This window comes from Takifugu flavidus, chromosome 3 (assembly GCF_003711565.1).
Source record: "Takifugu flavidus isolate HTHZ2018 chromosome 3, ASM371156v2, whole genome shotgun sequence".
NCBI lineage: Eukaryota > Metazoa > Chordata > Actinopteri > Tetraodontiformes > Tetraodontidae > Takifugu > Takifugu flavidus.
The window spans coordinates 2,962,501-2,980,204 of record NC_079522.1 but is presented as its reverse complement, the minus strand read 5'-3'; the positions used below and the strand labels follow the sequence as shown (position 1 = coordinate 2,980,204).

Below are 17,704 nucleotides of genomic sequence, written 5' to 3'. Positions count from 1 at the left end.
TTACTTTTAACGAAAGACGTAGCTGTCATTTTAATGATTTATTGAGTTAGCACAGTGCGCTAACAGTAGCCTTCCGCCGGAAGCTCCCTCGGGTGGGCGGGGCATCACATTCGCAGGTGCTTTAAAAGCGATTCGGGACGCGCGAGCTGAAGCGAGACGACGGAAAGATGCCAGTGGATAAGCGCGGGGAGGCAGGAAGGAGCCAGAACCAAGAGCAGCTGAACGGGGCAGGCTGGCCCTGTTCCTGCAGCAGGTGGAGAAAGAAGGTCCGAACCGGCTGCAGCTCACCTGCACGCGCTCGCGACGCCCTTCTCACGGTTCTCAAATGTTCCCGCACAGCTGAGGAGCGCATGAACGAGCTGGAGGCCAAAATGGAGAACATGTTGGTGACCATAGACAAGGCGTTCAAGGTGGAGATGATGAAGATGCCCCCGTCCCTGCTCAACACCCGGATCGGGGACCTGATCAGCGGTGGGTTCCTCACGTTCCCCGGTGTTGCTGCTCACGTTCCCCGGTGTTGCTCCTCACGTTCCCCGGTGTTGCTCCCTCCCGTTCCCCGGTGTTGCTCCCTCCCGCTCCCCGGTGTTGCTCCCCGGTGTTGCTCCCCCCCGTTCCCCGGTGTTGCTCCCCCCCGCTCCCCGGTGTTGCTCCTCCCGCTCCCCGGTGTTGCTCCCTCCCGTTCCCCGGTGTTGCTCCTCACGCTCCCCGGTGTTGCTCCTCCCGCTCCCCGGTGTTGCTCCCCGGTGTTGCTCCTCCCGCTCCCCGGTGTTGCTCCTCCCGCTCCCCGGTGTTGCTCCTCACGTTCCCCGGTGTTGCTCCCTCCCGTTCCCCGGTGTTGCTCCCTCCCGCTCCCCGGTGTTGCTCCCTCCCGTTCCCCGGTGTTGCTCCCCGGTGTTGCTCCCTCCCGTTCCCCGGTGTTGCTCCCTCCCGCTCCCCGGTGTTGCTCCTCCCGCTCCCCGTGTTGCTCCTCCCGCTCCCCGGTGCTGCTCCCTCCCGCTCCCCGGTGTTGCTCCCCGGTGTTGCTCCCCCCCGCTCCCCGGTGTTGCTCCCTCCCGCTCCCCGGTGTTGCTCCTCATGTTCTCTCCTCTCCTGACTACGCTCATCCTTGTTTCCGAAGAGGAGGACCTCTTCTCCAGACCTGAGGCGTCCATCACCCTGAAGGTCGGTCCGGTCCGGAGCCTGAGCGCCCCCTTATGGCGGTTTTTGTGTAACAGGTTTGTGTTTGTGCAGAACGAGTCCGAGCTGGTGCCGCCGTCCCTCCGGAGGGTTCCCAGTCGGAGGGGCGACGCGCAGGCTTCCACGTCCTCGTCCTCCACCCCCCCCAACAGGTCGTCGGCAAAGACCTCCAAGGTGACCTGGGCTATTTTAGGGGTTTCTGGGGTGAACTGTGTAAAATGGCTTTGTTTAACCTGAGCAGGCAGGAAGAGCAGCGAAAACACTGGTGGCCAGCAGCAGCACCGGGAAGCTCAGGTGAGGCGGCGGCCATCTTTGATCGCCGTCTTTGATCGCCATCTTTGATCTGAAAATGCTGATGTGACCCTGCAGCAGGAGTTTGTCGGCCACCTCCAAAAGGAGTCGGAGCCGCACGCCCAAGACCGCGGAGCCCATCAAACCTAAACTCAGGTGTGGTTTCTGGGGCCGGGGTCGGGTCGTCCCGAGCGCCCCTGACTGGTTGATCTCGTTCCAGGTCGGTGGTCTCCACCGGAGATCTGCACTGCACCGTGGCGGCCTCAGCTGCTCACATCTCCATCACCACGGCGCAGGGACAGGTACTGGCACCGCCGCCGTTAGCCTTCCTTTGAGTCCCAGGTGGAGGTTTGGATGCTCATTACAGGGACTACATATCCCACAATGCACTGCCCCCTCTGCCCACTGCAGTGGGTTCTTAGTTTGCTTATGTTTGGATGTTTAAGGTGCAGATCAGTTAGAAATGATCGATATTTGCACAAGATTTAATGAGCTAATGTGTGTGTCTCAGCACCACCGGGTGGCGCTAAAGCCGCCTTTCAGAGCAGCTGTCAACTAACGGTTCTGTCTTCAGACCGTCACGTTCTCGGGGGAGACCAAGGGCGACCTGATCAACCTGGACGCGCTGGACGATGTAACCTGGCGGCAGATCAACAAGCTAACGGTAAGCATCTCGCCGTCGATGCTACGTTGAAGCTAAAGCGACAGACGAGCGTGAACGTTGCTCCTCAGAGTCTGATGACGCGTCTGTCGAGGAGCCGCTCCGAGCAATGAGTCGCCAGCTTCATCGTCCAGAAATCAAGACTTTATTTTTTTTACACAAATTATCATGCTAATAAAGTTATTAATTAAGACTCGTTTTCCTGGGATGATTTCTTTGACACGTGAAGATGAGCAGGAACCATGTGGCCGGATCAGGAGGCTTCCTGAGGCTCCACCTCCTCACACACCTCTGGAGGGGGCGGGGCCACCGCAGGGGGCGGGGCCACCGGCCGGTCCTGGGGGCTCACGGCCGGCGTCTCCACGGCAACCATGTGGGGATAAAAGGGCCCCACCAGCCAGTTGAGCGGCGTGTTGTTGACCATGTAGTCCATGACCCCGTCCAGGGACTCCCTGACCCGGTCCAGTCGGACCCGGCTGACGCTCAGGTAGGCGTGCGAGGCGGAGTGGCTGAGGGACAGCGCCTCCTGCTGGAGGTGGGTGGGGAGGCCCTGCAGGCTGGAGACCAGGACCAGGCAGGTGGTCTGGAGCTGCTGGGTCAGGGAGCGGGCCAGGGCCAGGGTCCGGGACTCCATCACCTGAGGGGACCACAGCAGTTCTGTTGGGATCCTCGGAGCGCCTCAGAAAGGGGCGTGGCCGATCCTTACCTGGGCGTCGTGACCCGTCTCCGGGGCTGGACCGCCGGACCCCCACAGAGCGCTCAGCTGGATGCTCTTCCTGCCGTACTGGATCTGGACCAAACGGGTTTCTTGGGATTAGAACCTGCGACTGAAGCGTGAAGGTGCGAGGACTGACCAGGTCCGCGGGGGACTGCAGCTCCGGCACCAGGCTGCGGCCTCGCCGCCGGCCTCCAGGATCTTGGACACGGCTCTGCTGTAGGCCCGCTGCCTCAGCCGGGTCGAGAGGCACTCCAGACGCACGTAGTAGCTCGGCGCCGCCGCATCGAAGCCTTGGAGGGTTCGGGTCTCCAGCTCTGAACAGAACCGACCATGAAGCTCAGAATCTCTGGACCCTGAAGGGACCCTGGACCGGACTCACCCTGCTCGTCCTCCGTCCCCGGCAGGTACTGGTCCACCAGGCTCTCGGAGGTGCTCAGCGCCGTGTCCACGCCGCTGCTGACCAGCCGGACCACTCGGCTCTCCAGAATGGTGCCGATGCTGCCGCTGACCGCCGCTCGGGTCCGGTCCATCCCACCCAGCACCCCCCGCGGGTCCTCTCCACGGCGGTGCTGAGCGTGTCCGAGACGCTGTCCCTGGCGCTGGACACCGCATCTTTGGCACTGGACACAATCTGAGCAGAGGCAGAACTTAGAACCTTCAGACCGGACCTGAAGCGAACGGGGGTCGCTGTGGATCCGGCCGGACCTGCTCCGAGGGCCGGTGAAGAATCGGCAGCCTCTTCTCGATCCGGTCCAAACCTTTACAGGCCAGGTCGTTGGCAACGGCAACTGCAGCAACAGAACACGGACTCAGATGTGACCCGGTTGTCGGAATTCTGACATTAATCCCTGATTAGTTCAGAGTTCTGACACTTTCAGCTAATCCGTCCTGAATGTGCGAGGGTTAGTTGGGTCCGCCCGGTTCGGACCCGGGTCGCCGGACTCACTCTGCGGTTCCAGCCGGTGGATGATGGGGGCGGCGGTGAGCAGGGCGGCCGAGCCCAGGCTGCGGACGCCCAGCTCGGCCGCCTCGCACACGCTGCGCAGGTACCGGTGGGTGTGTTTGGTTCCGGAGTAGACGGAGGAGAGCAGGCCGTAGGTGGAGCTCACCAGGGGGAGGCTGCTGACCCGCTCCACCGCGCTCTGCTGCGGGCACAAACCGCCGTTACGGAACCAAACTACTTCCGGTTTGTGCCGGGAAAGTTTTAAAAAGTGCGTCACACGAACTCACCGGGTTGGAAAGAACCGCCGCTGCTGCCATGTTTGGACCGAGAAACCCAAAAAGTCGTCGGAAACCGTCAAAGCGGCTCTTCTATGGGGGAATAACTCGGTAATAACTCGGGAATAACGTAGTTTGTCCGCTCTCGGATGACTAAAGTCACAGATTTAACTGCGGACGCTTCTGACAGCGGCGCATTTATAGATCCCCAATTATCGCGATAAGTGCGGGGCGGTGACGTCACCGGTGGGGTGTTCTGGGGCAAAGGTGAGCGAGGTGAAGGTTCACGTCAGCCGCCAGGTGTGACACAATAAAGTTTAACGATTTCACAACATCAGCCGGTCATAAAAGTGGTGAAGTCACCGTCAAACACAGGAGATAAGCTAAGGATGAGCTCACGGCTCACCTGGAACGACCCCGCGGCCCCTTTTTAAAACAAACCAAACAAAAACGCTTTTTGTCTGTTAAACTCGACAAACAGGACGAGTAGAATGTGTAAAGTCTGAGTGAGCGGATCAAGTCCACACAAAACACCTTTAAAAATGCTAAATTTACACTTCAGAAACACTCAAACCATCAAATAAAGCTAGCATTTACCTTGATGTAGCATATGCTAGCTAGTGAGGTGTGCTGTCTATTGCCAAGAATATACTGATTTTCTCAACGAAATCAACAAATTTCAAGTGTTTTTGCTAAATTTTTAGAAACAAATGGTGAAAACATTCATTTGGTGATAAAAGTCTCAGTTCTGTGGGGTCACATGACCAGTCTGACCTCCATGAAAGAAATAAACTCTTTAATGTTCAGGTTTTTAATAAAGGCAGCTGTTCTGCAGGTGTTAGCATGTGTTAGCATGTGTTAGCATGTTGCAGTTGAAAATTGACCGGTTCATGTTCTCGTGCCAACGTCAACCAACTGAGTCCACAGTCAAAGTCCAATCGGAATCATCGGGTCAATCCGATGGGAGGGAGCAGGAAAAACGTGTTGCACAAAGGTTGAAGCTCGGTCAACATCAGAATCAGGTTCTGACCCGACCCAAAAGCACCTGATTAAACCGGATTGCAACACGGTTCTGCTCAGACATCTGTGAAACCCAACTGTTGCCTGTAGTGACGCGAGACGGCCGCCAGGGGGAGACACCGCGCGTTTCCAGTCTGACCTCAGGAACTGGACCCAGTTCTGGATCAGCAGCCCATAATAGCCTCAATAACCTCAATAACCATGTTATTAAGGTGATTAATAACCAGTGTTATTACAGATGCTCCACAGGTGGCAGGTCAAAGGTCGTCTGGTCATTTAGGTCGACTTTGGATGCTTAAACGGTAAAACGATCACTGAAAAAGCATTTAGCTCTCTGGTTAGCATCTGTTGGTCTGTTAGCATCTGTTGGTCTGTTAGCATCTGTTGCTCTGTTAGCAACATGTTGGTCTGTTAGCATCTGTTGCTCTGTTAGCATCTGTTGGTCTGTTAGAATCTGTTGCTCTGTTAGCATCTGTTGCTCTGTTAGCAACATGTTGGTCTGTTAGCATCTGTTGCTCTGTTAACAGCTGCTGGTGTGTTCAGGTTGTGCTCGTGCTAAGCTAGCTGCTGCTCTTCAACAAGAACATTAGCTCCTTTTAACCTGGCGTCTTTGGGACGTTCTGGTTTCGTGAGATGAGCGACGGAGGGAAACTTTGGCAGCAGAACGTGACTCAGGAACCAGGAGAACATTCCCTGTGTTCCTGAGAACGTTCCCTGTGTTCCTGAGAACGTTCTCAGGAACACAGGGAACGTTCTCAGGAACACAGGGAACGTTCTCCTGGTTCCTGAGGACGTTCCCTGTGTTCCTGGGAATGTTCCCTGTGTTCCTGAGAACGTTCCCTGTGTTCCTGGGAATGTTGCCTGTGTTCCTGGGAATGTTCCCTGTGTTCCTGGGACGTTCCCTGTGTTCCTGAGAACGTTCCCTGTGTCCTGAGAACGTTCCCTGTGTTCCTCAGAACGTTCCCCGTGTTCCTGGAACGTTCCCCGTGTTCCTGGGAACGTTCCCCGTGTTCCTGAGAACGTTCCCTGTGTTCCTGGGAACGTTCCCTGTGTTCCTGAGAACGTTCCCTGTGTTCCTGAGGACGTTCCCTGTGTTCTTGAGGACATTCCCTGTGTTCCTGGGAACGTTCCCTGTGATCCTGAGAACGTTCCCTGTGTTCCTGGGAACGTTCCCTGTGTTCCTCAGAACGTTCCCCGTGTTCCTGGGAATGTTCCCTGTGTTCCTGGAACGTTCCCTGTGTTCCTCAGAACGTTCCCTGTGTTCCTCAGAACGTTCCCTGTGTTCCTGAGAACGTTCCCTGTGTTCCTGGGAATGTTGCCTGTGTTCCTGGGAATGTTCCCTGTGTTCGTGAGGACGTTCCCTGTGTTCCTGAGAACGTTCCCTGTGTTCCTGAGGACGTTCCCTGTGTTCCTGGGAATGTTCCCTGTGTTCCTGGGAACATTCCCTGTGTTCCTGAGGACATTCCCTGTGTTCCTGGGAACGTTCCCTGTGTTCCTGGGAACGTTCCCTGTGTTCCTGAGAACGTTCCCTGTGTTCCTGAGAACGTTCCCTGTGTTCCTGAGAACGTTCCCTGTGTTCCTGAGAACGTTCCCTGTGTTTCTGAGAACGTCTTTGTTTTGGACGTGTTCTCTTTGGTCTTCGGGGGCCGACGGGAGCCAAGAACAACGTGGGAACGCTGCGGTTCTGCTTCCTCTCTGGACTCAGACAGACGCAGGCAGAACCACACCTGAGACCGGCAGGTGGACAGAGACCCCCCGCGGGACCCTGGCCTCAGGTTCCATTACCCACAATGCCTTGTGTCATCAGGATGGGCGTGTGTGCTGACCCACCTGCGGGAGACCTGACCGACATCAGACCCCGTTCAGTGTTCACAAGCACGGTCGTCATGGCAACGGTGTCAGAATTCCGAGATGTTCTGGCTCCAGCGGTCTTGTTTGGTTCTCCGGTGAGCAGGAACGGCCGACGGCGGCACCCCGCAGAGGCCAGGCAGGGTTACCTTCAGCCAGGCTGGCATTCCCGGAACACACACACACACACACACACACACACGCACACACACACACACACACACACACACACTTGGAACGTGAGCCACATTCCAGAGCGGTCCAGCCGGTCTGGGCCAGAGAGCAGCAGCCAGGACACATCACACCTGTGTGGGTGATATCGATCCGCAGGGGAAGCGATCGGTGACCTTCTGACCTGCAGGTGGGCTCAGCCTTTGCTTCGTTACACCTGCAGCACCTCCGGCCACCAGCAGGGGGCGTCACAGCAACAACACGTCTGAGAGGAACCCGCCCACCTTCGCGGACCCAAACATGAGAGGGGGCGGAGTCTGGAGGGTCAGTCAGGTGACGTCTGGCCTGAAGGCCTGGCGAGCCCCCGAAACAAGCCGCCCGGTGTTCAGGGGGCGTCGCCCCTCTGGTCATGTGACAGGCGGCGCTTTGGCGCTGATCAAATGGCCGACGGAGACAAGCGGCTCAGTCACATGGGGGCACCTACCTGCCCCCACGCCACACACTGGGGCTCTTTCTGCACTTGTGAGGTCAAACTAGCATGTTTGTGCTGTCATGTGACCCCAGGCTGACCGAGCAGCCAATCACAGCAGAGCCAGCAGGTCAGCTGCCAACACGTTATTAGCCCACGCTAAATCCTCAGAATTCCGATCCCGAACAAATGGCCACGATAAAAATGCTGGTTTAGCAGTGGCTTTGACCCTGAGCTTCCACCTAGCAAACAAGCTAACAGCTTTATGAGAATTTGTGGATCCAAAGAACGACATAAAATGAGATCAAAGCAAAATTCGGAAAACAATTCGGAAATCAAAATAAATCCGAGATTAAATTGTGGATGAACCTGATTTTATTGATCTATTTATTAATTAGCTTCCTCCGAGATTTGTTTCCCAACATAGTCCGAATTCTTCAGGTCTCGGAACATCGATCTGCTCACGCGGTGTCAAAGGTCACCTGATGTTAGCGGGCGCAGCCCTGAGGACACGCCCACTTTGGAGCGCCACGACTTCACCATCGGCAATGACGTGATAAAAATGAGACGCTAGCATCAGAAACCTGTTGCTCGCAGCAGCAGCTACAGTAGCAGCAGCAAATGTAGCAGCAGCAGCTACAGCAGCAGCAGCTACAGCAGCAGCAGCAGCAGCTACAGCAGCTACAGCAGCAGCAGCTACAGCAGCAGCAGCAGCAGCAACAGCAGCAGCAGCAGCAGCAGCAGCAGCAGCAAGCAGCTACAGCAGCTACAGCAGCAGCTACAGCAGCAGCAGCAGCGGCTACAGCAGCAGCAGCTACAGCAGCAGCAGCAGCGGCTACAGCAGCAGCAGCTACAGCAGCAGCAGCAGCTACAGCAGCAGCAGCTACAGCAGCAGCAGCTACAGCAGCTACAGCAGCAGCAGCTACAGCAGCAGCAGCAACAGCAGCAGCAGCAGCTACAGCAGCTACAGCAGCAGCTACAGCAGCAGCAGCAGCGGCTACAGCAGCAGCTACAGCAGCAGCAGCAGCGGCTACAGCAGCAGCAGCTACAGCAGCAGCAGCAGCTACAGCAGCAGCGGCTACAGCAGCAGCAGCAGCAGCAGCAGCAGCAAGCAGCTACAGCAGCAGCAGCTACAGCAGCAGCAGCAGCTACAGCAGCAGCAGCAGCTACAAGCAGCAGCAGCAGCAGCAGCTACAGCAGCAGTGGCAGCAGCGGCTACAGCAGCAGCAGCTACAGCAGCAGCAGCAGCAGCTAGCAGCAGCAGCTACAGCAGCAGCAGCAGCTACAGCTACAGCAGCAGCTACAGCAGCAGCAGCAGCTACAGCAGCAGCAGCTACAGCTACAGCAGCAGCTACAGCAGCAGCAGCAGCTACAGCAGCAGCAGCTACAGCTACAGCAGCAGCATCAGCTACAGCAGCAGCTACAGCAGCATCTACAGCAGCAGCAGCAGCTACAGCAGCAGCTACAGCAGCAGCAGCAGCTACAGCAGCTACAGCAGCAGCAGCTACAGCAGCAGCAGCTACAGCAGCAGCAGCTACGCAGCAGCAGCAGCTACAGCAGCAGCAGCAGCAGCAGCAGCTACAGCAGCAGCAGCAGCAGCTACAGCAGCAGCTACAGCAGCAGCAGCAGCAGCAGCTACAGCAGCAGCAGCGCTACAGCAGCAGCAGCACAGCAGCAGCTACACAGCAGCAGCAGCAGCAGCAGCTACAGCAGCACTACAGCAGCAGCAGCAGCAGCAGCAGCAGCTACAGCAGCAGCTGCAGCAGCTGCATCCTGTAGCTTTAAGAGTGGAAGGTGGGAGCTCCGCTTCCTCTTGGCTCCGGCTCCCACTGATCCAGCAGCGTGTTCGCGGGGACGCGGCCGGGAAGTGTCACCTCCGCTCCGGCTCTGCTGCGCTGAGTTTATCCGGCTGCGTCAGCTGGAGCCGAGAGGACCGGGAGCCCACTTCTCCTGCAGTTCGGACCGGACCGGGAGCCCACTTCTCCTGCAGTTCGGACCGGACCGGAGCCCACTTCTCCCCCAGTTCGGACCGGACCGGGAGCCCACTTCTCCTGCAGTTCGGACCGGACCGGGAGCCCACTTCTCCCCCAGTTGGACCGGACCGGACCGAGCATGTCCGGAGGTTCGGCGCTGCCGAAGCTGCTGCTGGTCGCAGCTTGCGTGAAGGTAAAGTTGCTGTTTTCTTCCGTTATTGATGGAAAGGACGCGGATCAAAGCGGGATCAAAGCATTTACGAGCTTTTAGACACTTTGAGGCTCCGCTGATGTTCGACTGGTTCCGGGTGAATAAACCAGTTTATTGGGTCACGAACCAGAGCTGAAACTGGTCGGAATCTGCGCCCAGTTCAGCCCGACTGGAACCAAACCAGAGCCGAGGGACCAGTTTAACCCCGCGGACTGAGCAGGACGCACACACACACACACCACACACACACACAACACACACAACACACACACACACACACACGCACACACACACACCACACAGACACACACTCACTCACACACACAGACACACACACACACAACACACACACACACAGACGCACACACCCACACACACACGCACACACAGACACACACCACACACACACAGAGACACACGCACACACACACCACACACAACACACAGACAGACACACACACACACACACAACACACACACACACAACCACACACACACACACACAACCACACACACACACAACACACACACACAGACAGACACACACGCACACACACACACAGACAGACAGACACACACAACACACACACCACACACAGACACACACACAGACGCACACACAGACACACACAGAGACACACACACAGACGCACACAGACAGACAGACACACACACACAGAGACACACACACACACAGACGCACACACACACACAGATGCACACATCACCTCAGGAGAAAAGGGGCGTGAGGACATGCTAATGGAGTTAGCATGAGCATCTCCAGTTTTTGGGGGCGGGGCCTGTGATGCTAACGCTAGCGGGCTGGGAGCCAGTTTCAGGGCGAGCCCGCCGCGTTCGTGTGTTGCTCGGTGGCTTGTGGCTGTTGCCGTGGTTACCGTCAGCTCAGGGCGCTTCTGCTCGTGTCCACGTTCCTCCGAAGGCTCCGGGGAGTTTCCGGGTCCGATCGCTGGTTCCCAGAACGCTCGTCAGCTCCCTGAAACACGCCCGGTCGGAGCAGCAGCGCTCCTGAGGCCGGTTCAGCCCAACATCTGGTCTGTGGCGGGCCGGATCAGTTCTGGAGCGCCTGCCCGGAGGTTCTGCTGGCTCTCAATCACGTGACCAGCTCATGCGACCTTCACCTGACCTTCACCTGACCTCTGGAACGTGACCCGCCTGAGGTGACATCACCTGACGTCTTTCATTTTCCGGCTCATCGGGACACTTTGAGCTTCATAGCTGGGATGTTTGGGATTGTGGCGAGCAGGTGACCCCTGACGCTGATCCCGGATCAGCTGGTCCGAAGGATCCCGGAGCGGCTCCGGCAGGAATGTCACCTCCGTCAACACCAGGCCATAAAACAGCCACTTGGCAACTTTAGCGCTGAGTTAGCATCAACACAACGTGAGGAGGCGTTTGCATAGCTGCCTGCTAACGTTAGCATGCTAACAGCAGCCGTTTTATTCCTCTGTCTCACCCCTGCTAGCATCGACCGTAGCGGAACGGTCGCTGAGACCGGCAAAGCGGTTTCCTGCGATGTGGGCGGAGCCAGTCGGCCGTGGGACGTTTGGCGTGATGATGTAACAGGATGTTTGAGTGACATTCCTGGCTCTGAGCCGTTAGCATCATCAGAGGAAGCAGCTTCTTTTAGCTTGATTTTACATCTGCAAAGTCTGATTTCTGGCTAATGTTAGCCACCAGCAATGCTAATGCAGAGGATCACCTGGCGTTGTGTGGGCTAACGGCCTGAAATATGTCTTCAGCCTTAGCATGTGTTGACAATATGCTAAACAACGTTAGCATCTGCCTTCCTGATGGTGTCTTCTGTCTCTGCAGCTGTTAGCTGACAGGCTAACAGGCAGCTAAAAGCTGGTTGTTTACCAGCTGAGACTCCCTCCAGCGCTTGTGTGCGAGCGTCAGGCTCCGCCCACGTGCAGCTGGCAGCCCGCCTGTTTTGCATAAGAGGTTTGGAATTTGTAGCCTGCGGCGGCGGGATGCCAGCCTCTCTCGCCTCCCTGTCAGCTGCACTCGCTCGCCCAGCGCTAATGCTGCCATAATTGCCGCGGCTTAATCAAAGCTGACAACAAATATTCCTGCGCGGGTTCGAGCGAGCGCCGGATCCACGCGGCAGATGTCGACCGCGCTGCGCTAACACGCCGCTAATGTTGAGTAAGACGATCTGTCAGGTGTCGGGTAGCCTCCAGGTGCGGCTCAGGCGGTTAGCCGGCAGCTAATGCTGTCAGCTAGCGTGCCGTCCGTCCTCCTGACGTTTATCTGATGTTATTAGCGATCCCCGCTGAGCAGCGTAAATCCCTGTTTCATTTCCTCCTGTCAGATGTCGGCGCCGCGGCGTGCGGCCCTGACCTCTGACCCCCGCCCTGCAGCCCCGTCTAACGGCAGGCAGTGTGCAGAGGCCCCGCCCCCTTCTGGGCGAGGTCACGGAGGTCACGTTGAGGGTGGATTACTCTGCTTTCCGCTGCATTAATCCGGGCCGTCTCGGTTAGCATGTGACTGCTAATCGGTGTGGGAGGGTCAGAGGTTGTGACGGTCAGGCTGTCGGGTCCGGCTGTGAAAGGTCAAAGGTCAGCTGAACCTGTGCGCTCCAGCTGCGTCAACGCTGAGCTCTGGTGTTTTGGCTAACTCATGCTAGCGCCACCCAGTCAGACACAGACAAGCCCCGCCCCCTGCTGCCCCCCAGCTGGCCTCTCTGTCCCTTCTCTGACCCATAATTCCTCTCTTCAGCTCAGCACCTGTCCGCCATCACAGACGCAGGGGGCGGAGCCAAGTGCAGGCCGCCAGCTTCATCCACCCTGAGGGACGCCAGGGCCTCGTTACTCTGTTAGCACTGTAGGGAGGGAGGCACGTTTCTATCTGTGCTAACGGTTAGCGGAAGGATCTCAGGCAGCTGTGCGCCGCTAACTTGGGTCACTGCTCCGTCGATGTAGCAAACCTAGCTAACAGCTGGGCTGAGTTTAGCACCGACAAACACGCCAGCTGTGCAAACGGCGCCACTTATCTGGGATCCGCAGCTTTGTAGCACCTTTAGCCCTTTAGCACCTGCTAGCTTCGCGTCTCAGACCAGAGGCGACACCAGTGGGGACCCGGCCCAGTTTACCTCCCACAACCGGAGCTACTGCTAACAGCTTAGCGTGACAAGCTGCCAGAACACCGACCACAGGCTGTTAGCATCTTAATGCGTCGCTCGACGTTGTTTCCAGCCCTGCAGTGAGGAATGCTGGGTAATTGTTGCCTGCGACCTCCAACGCTGGAACCAGCCCTTGTTAGCTTTGCTGACAGGTTGTTTGGAGAGAAGAGAGGAGGCGCCGCGTGTGTGTGTGTGCGCGTGTGTGCGTGTGTGTGCGTGTGTGCGTGTGTGTGTGTGCGTGTGTGCGTGTGTGTGCGTGTGTGCGTGTGTGCGTGTGTGCGTGTGTGTGTGTGTGAGGACGCGATAAAGCACGAACAGGATTATGTTGATCCGCACTCACCTGCCCAGGTGTTCCCCCACCTGCTGCCAGCTGCCCAAACACGCGGCTAACAGGCAGCTAACACACGGGCTTGTGTGTGTGTGTGTGTGTGTGGTGTGTGTGTGTGTGTGTGTGTGTGTAAATGCTAATCCAGCCATTTGTGTTCTGGTTCTCAAACTGATTAAATTAGCATCAGCTAACTGGTTTTGGGGCAGTTTTCCGGCCCACAGTTGCTGCTGAACGTCAGGAATTCTTTCCGCGTCGTTCCCAGAGTGCAGCTGGATCCCAGTCATGTACCCGTGATTGAGGAATGGCGGCGGGATTAGGGAGCGGCGGGCCGGCCGCTACAGATGCCGCCGCAGGCAGCGCCGCTGTTCATTAGCGGTGCCAGCCAGATGAGATCAGAACCGCAGAACGCCGGCAAATATGGGAACGAAGAACAGGAAACGCAGGAATGCAGCGGTGTTTCCACGGTAACGCAGCCAGAGACGACCGTGGATGTTGAGGAAAAGTGTTTCTGAAAGTCGGCACAGCGGGTTTAAAGTAGCTAATTAGCTGGCTGGTAGCAGAACGGCTCCTGACAGGTTCTGGTTCTCCTGTTAGGACCCGGCGGATCCTACCGGGCCCGCGGACCTGCTGCTGTCCAGCCAACCGGGTCTGTCCAGGTCCAGCAGGATTCTTCTGCTAGCGCCGTTAGCTGGTAGCAACCAGCAAATGTAAAAGACTGAAATTTGGGGGCGTTGACAGAAATATAAGAATGAAAAACACCTGTGTATGTTTTTAGCTTCCTGGTTAGCATTGTTAGCATGTTGACTTTTGAGTTGACACACCTTGTGTTCAGGAGACGTTAGCTTACTGCACCACCTGGAAAAGGGAAGGATTAGCCAAGAAGACACCAACTGTGTCGCTAACGTGTGAATGAATGAATAAATCACCTGAGAACTTTCCAGGTTAGCTTAGCTTAGCTTAGCTCCATTTGTCCGATTCCCCAATGTCACCAGTTTATCGCTGCGGTTCAGGAAGTGATGGCGACGCCGGACACGGCGGCGAGTCCATAAACTGCTCGTCCATCATCGCAACGTAGCGTTAGCATCTGCAGCGTGAACCCGCTGGCCCGCGACATGCGGAACATTGTGTTCTGATGGTGCCAACCAGCTGCCGGTCCGGATCCCCGTGTGAGGGGACGTGATGAGGACGGACAGATGTTCCCCAGTGGTGGTTCTGGCTCTCGGGATCAGGCCGACCAGGTGGTCCCGATTTAACCGACAGTTTAATTACCGACTTAACAACAGCGATCATCAAGCTAACGAAGAGCTGCGAGGGAACGTTGACGCACAGCTGCAGCTCCGACGCTAATATGAGCGTACGGGGCACTCGCTAACACCGCCGCGCGATGCTATCAGCCGTTTCAGCGCGAGTTAGCGGGAATCGTGGGGCCAATGGATCACTTTACAGACGGGAGTTGTTGAGTTGAGCTAGTTGCTGTTGTTGGTTAGCATGTAGCTGCGTTTCAGTGATCTGTTGGATAAGTAGCACAGATGTGTCTTTAGTTAGCAGGAAGCTCCGACAGACGTAGGGACAGATGTTTGCAAGGCATGAATTAGCATTCACAGACCTAAACTGCAGGTTTTAGCGAGCTGTGCTACATTAGCTGAGTCACTGGGCGGGAGGAGCGCTCTCGGCTAGTAATGACAAGCACTCGACAGCTATTTGAGCTGTGACTGATGTTAATGGGCTGTGGCGCATGTTAGCTGCCGTGTGAACAAGCTGTTAGCGCCAGAAATTCCTCAGCTGCGGCAGAAGTAGCTCAGCTGTGACGGCGTTGGTGATGGATGTTTAGCCGCTGACGGCTCCTCTGAGGCGCCGACGGTGGCCGCTCATCACCGCGCCAACACAGACCGTGGTCGGTCTCTCTTTAGCCCCGCCCACAGGAAGTGATGGATTTGTTTAATCTGGAGTCAGCAAGACGTTGGGAAGCTAACGTCTTCTCGTGATCGTTGTCTTTATGAAGCTAACGGTTGCTAAATGCTGAAAGCGACGTCATGTTTCCTTCATGTTAGCTGAAACCAGCCACTGCAGCCGACAGTTAGCCTGACGCTAGCGGTCGGCCTTCTACGAAATAACGGCACCAAACGTCGACAGTTGCTAACCTCAACGCAGTCGCCAAGGCAACATGTGGCATTGTGGGAAAACGCTTCAGCTGGCTGCTTGTGGGTCTCCTGCGCTCCATAAATGGTTGCGGACAGTCGCTGCGCTCGTGTTTTCAGCGGACAGCAACTAGCTACGCCGCGGTTAACGGTATTTATGGCTTCAACGTCATAAAAACGGGTTTGATTCCGCGGTCGTTCCAGCAGCTGCGGCTGTCAGAACCTGTTTAAAGGCCTCGTTAAAACCTCACGTTAAATATAATAGCCGTCGTTAGCGAGTGAGGAAACCGCTGACGTTTCTGTTAGCGCTGCAGCTACGTCTCCGTTAGCACCGCGGCTACATCTCCGTTAGCGCCACAGCTACGTCTCCGTTAGCGCCACAGCTACGTCTCGGTGTGTGTGGGTCCAATCTTCTGGTTCTGGTCTCACCAGTAGACGTCACCAAAGCGACGTCGTCACAGATGGATGAACGTGAGTTCCCAGCATGCAACACGTGTTCCAGAAGAAGACACACACACACACACACACACACACACACACACACACACACACACACACCCACTGGGAGCAGTTTCATGCTAACATGCTAGCTCTGCTAACCTGTGGCCCTCAGGACAGGAACCAGATGTGAAGCAGCATTTATGCTAAAGGCTCCGCCTCCTTTTATCTGTCCCATCCAGAGTCGTAAATTATGGGATGGGCGGTTTAAACGGCCTCTTCTGGCTCCCTCAGAGCCGCTGTTTTGCTACGGTTGCTTAGCAACGATGCTAAAATCTCCAAATCCCCGTGAAAGTGAAGAGGCTCTGAACGTCCTCAGAACCGGGACGACCCGGGTCAGAGTGGCTGAGGGCGTCCTCCAGAACCGCCCTCCTGGGGGGGGTGTGGTCACGTGTGAAGGTCAATTCAAGGTCATCTGTCTCCAGGTCGCCGTGCGGGCCAACGACGGGGGAGCGGTCTTCATCAGGGAGTTCGCCCTGAGCCGGCGGGACCGCCTCCCAGAGGAGAACCCCCCCGAGGTGGGCCAGAGACCCGAGGACCCTGTAAGTGCCCCCACACCTGTAAGCTCTCACACACACACACACACACTCCTTGCTCCTCGTAGCAGCTAGCGGTAGCGGCTAATTAGCGGGGCTAATCTCGCCGGTCCAACTAGCAACGGCGCCGTTTACGACCTCGCTGGCGACTCAAACGACCGGAGGATCGGAGTTCTGGCGGTGCCGCCGTCCGCCGGGTCTCTTGGGTCCTGGTTCTGTGTTGACTTGCGTCCCCGAGGGGGCGGAGCCAGAGCGAGCTGGGTCCAGGGGTGACCTGGACTGGTCCGTCACGGGAAGGGAGAGGTGTTCTGGCACCCCGAGGTGGACCGGCTCCCACGAACGCACAGGAACGGGGGACGGTTCTGGATCCAAACGTTGGGGGGTCGTTACCCTGAAGGTTCGGCCCAAAACCTGGTTTGTCTTCATACAAACAGAAAGGCCTCGTTAATCACTCCAGAACCAGCAGAACCTCATCAGAACCACTCCAGAACCTCAGCAGAACCACAGCAGAACCTCATCAGAACCACTCCAGAACCTCAGCAGAACCTCATCAGAACCTCAGGGTTCCACCTGAATATCCTCAACCTTCTGAGGTAAAACTGGACTGAGGTTCAGGTTCTGCTGGTGGAGCTCCAGAACCTCCAGGAAGGGGGCGTTTAGGTGCTTCACAAGGGGGTTCTCTTCAGAACTCCGGCTCGCTACCTCTGCTGGACCTGGTGGGCCTGGGTCCAGACGGGACAGAGGGCCAGGACCAGGACAGCAGGGGGCCTCGGGGGGGGGTTGGTTTCCAGGTGTCCATGTTCCTTGAGGAGTCCCCAGAGGATCCAGGATCCTGACGGTGACCCACTACAGCACCAGGGCTCCCCAGACCCTGATGAGGTCCCTCCAGGAGCCTCCTCGGCCCCCCAGGAGGGATTTCTCCTTTGATCCTCGTGAAGCGGGCTCTGAATGTGTTCCCGTTCGGGTCAGAACCTCCATTTACTGGTCCTGACGGTTCTTCCTGATCCGCCTCGTTCTGAAGCCCAGACGTCCTCGTGGTGCAGTCCCGCGTGGTGGCCGCCAGAGGCCGCTGCTGGGCCGCGGCGTGACGTCACGGCTCTGTCCCGGTTCTGTCCTCGTTGATCCATCTGGGACCTCTTTCCTCCCTGGTTTCCTGCTGCCGGGCCGAACGTGTCAGCAGCCGTGACGGCACCTCGGACGGAATTCCCAGTAGCATGTTTGGACAGCTGGAACTCCCAAAGCCCCGGAGAAACCGGGATGAAGGGTCTTGATGCGGGAGCGGAGCGGGATGTGGGGGCCGGATCCA

General features: G+C 57.0%; 3 protein-coding genes across 3 annotated transcripts in view; 2 read left to right on the top strand and 1 right to left on the bottom strand.

Moving 5' to 3' along the window:
• The first annotated feature begins 152 nt into the window (after positions 1 to 152).
• On the top strand, positions 153 to 2,322 carry cdca9 (cell division cycle associated 9). Its single transcript, XM_057026086.1, is given in 10 exon segments — positions 153 to 219; positions 222 to 266; positions 340 to 471; positions 1,118 to 1,161; positions 1,231 to 1,350; positions 1,418 to 1,470; positions 1,546 to 1,623; positions 1,688 to 1,769; positions 2,042 to 2,131; positions 2,200 to 2,322. Coding segments are annotated over 10 exon segments (738 nt in total). The 5' UTR covers positions 153 to 167; the 3' UTR covers positions 2,242 to 2,322.
• LOC130522079 (perilipin-2-like) lies at positions 1,937 to 4,375 on the bottom strand. The gene is given in 9 exon segments (XM_057026083.1): positions 1,937 to 2,765; positions 2,835 to 2,918; positions 2,983 to 3,032; positions 3,035 to 3,160; positions 3,226 to 3,390; positions 3,393 to 3,477; positions 3,552 to 3,634; positions 3,793 to 3,991; positions 4,077 to 4,375. Coding segments are annotated over 9 exon segments (1,206 nt in total). The 5' UTR covers positions 4,107 to 4,375; the 3' UTR covers positions 1,937 to 2,381.
• Positions 4,376 to 9,367: 4,992 nt separating this feature from the next.
• Positions 9,368 to 17,704, top strand: part of adamtsl3 (ADAMTS-like 3) — a 27,219-nt gene continuing 18,882 nt past the window's right edge. Inside the window, 2 exon segments of the mRNA XM_057026089.1 lie at positions 9,368 to 9,738; positions 16,288 to 16,404. Coding sequence (XP_056882069.1) covers positions 9,685 to 9,738; positions 16,288 to 16,404 — 171 coding nt within the window. The 5' untranslated portion in view covers positions 9,368 to 9,684.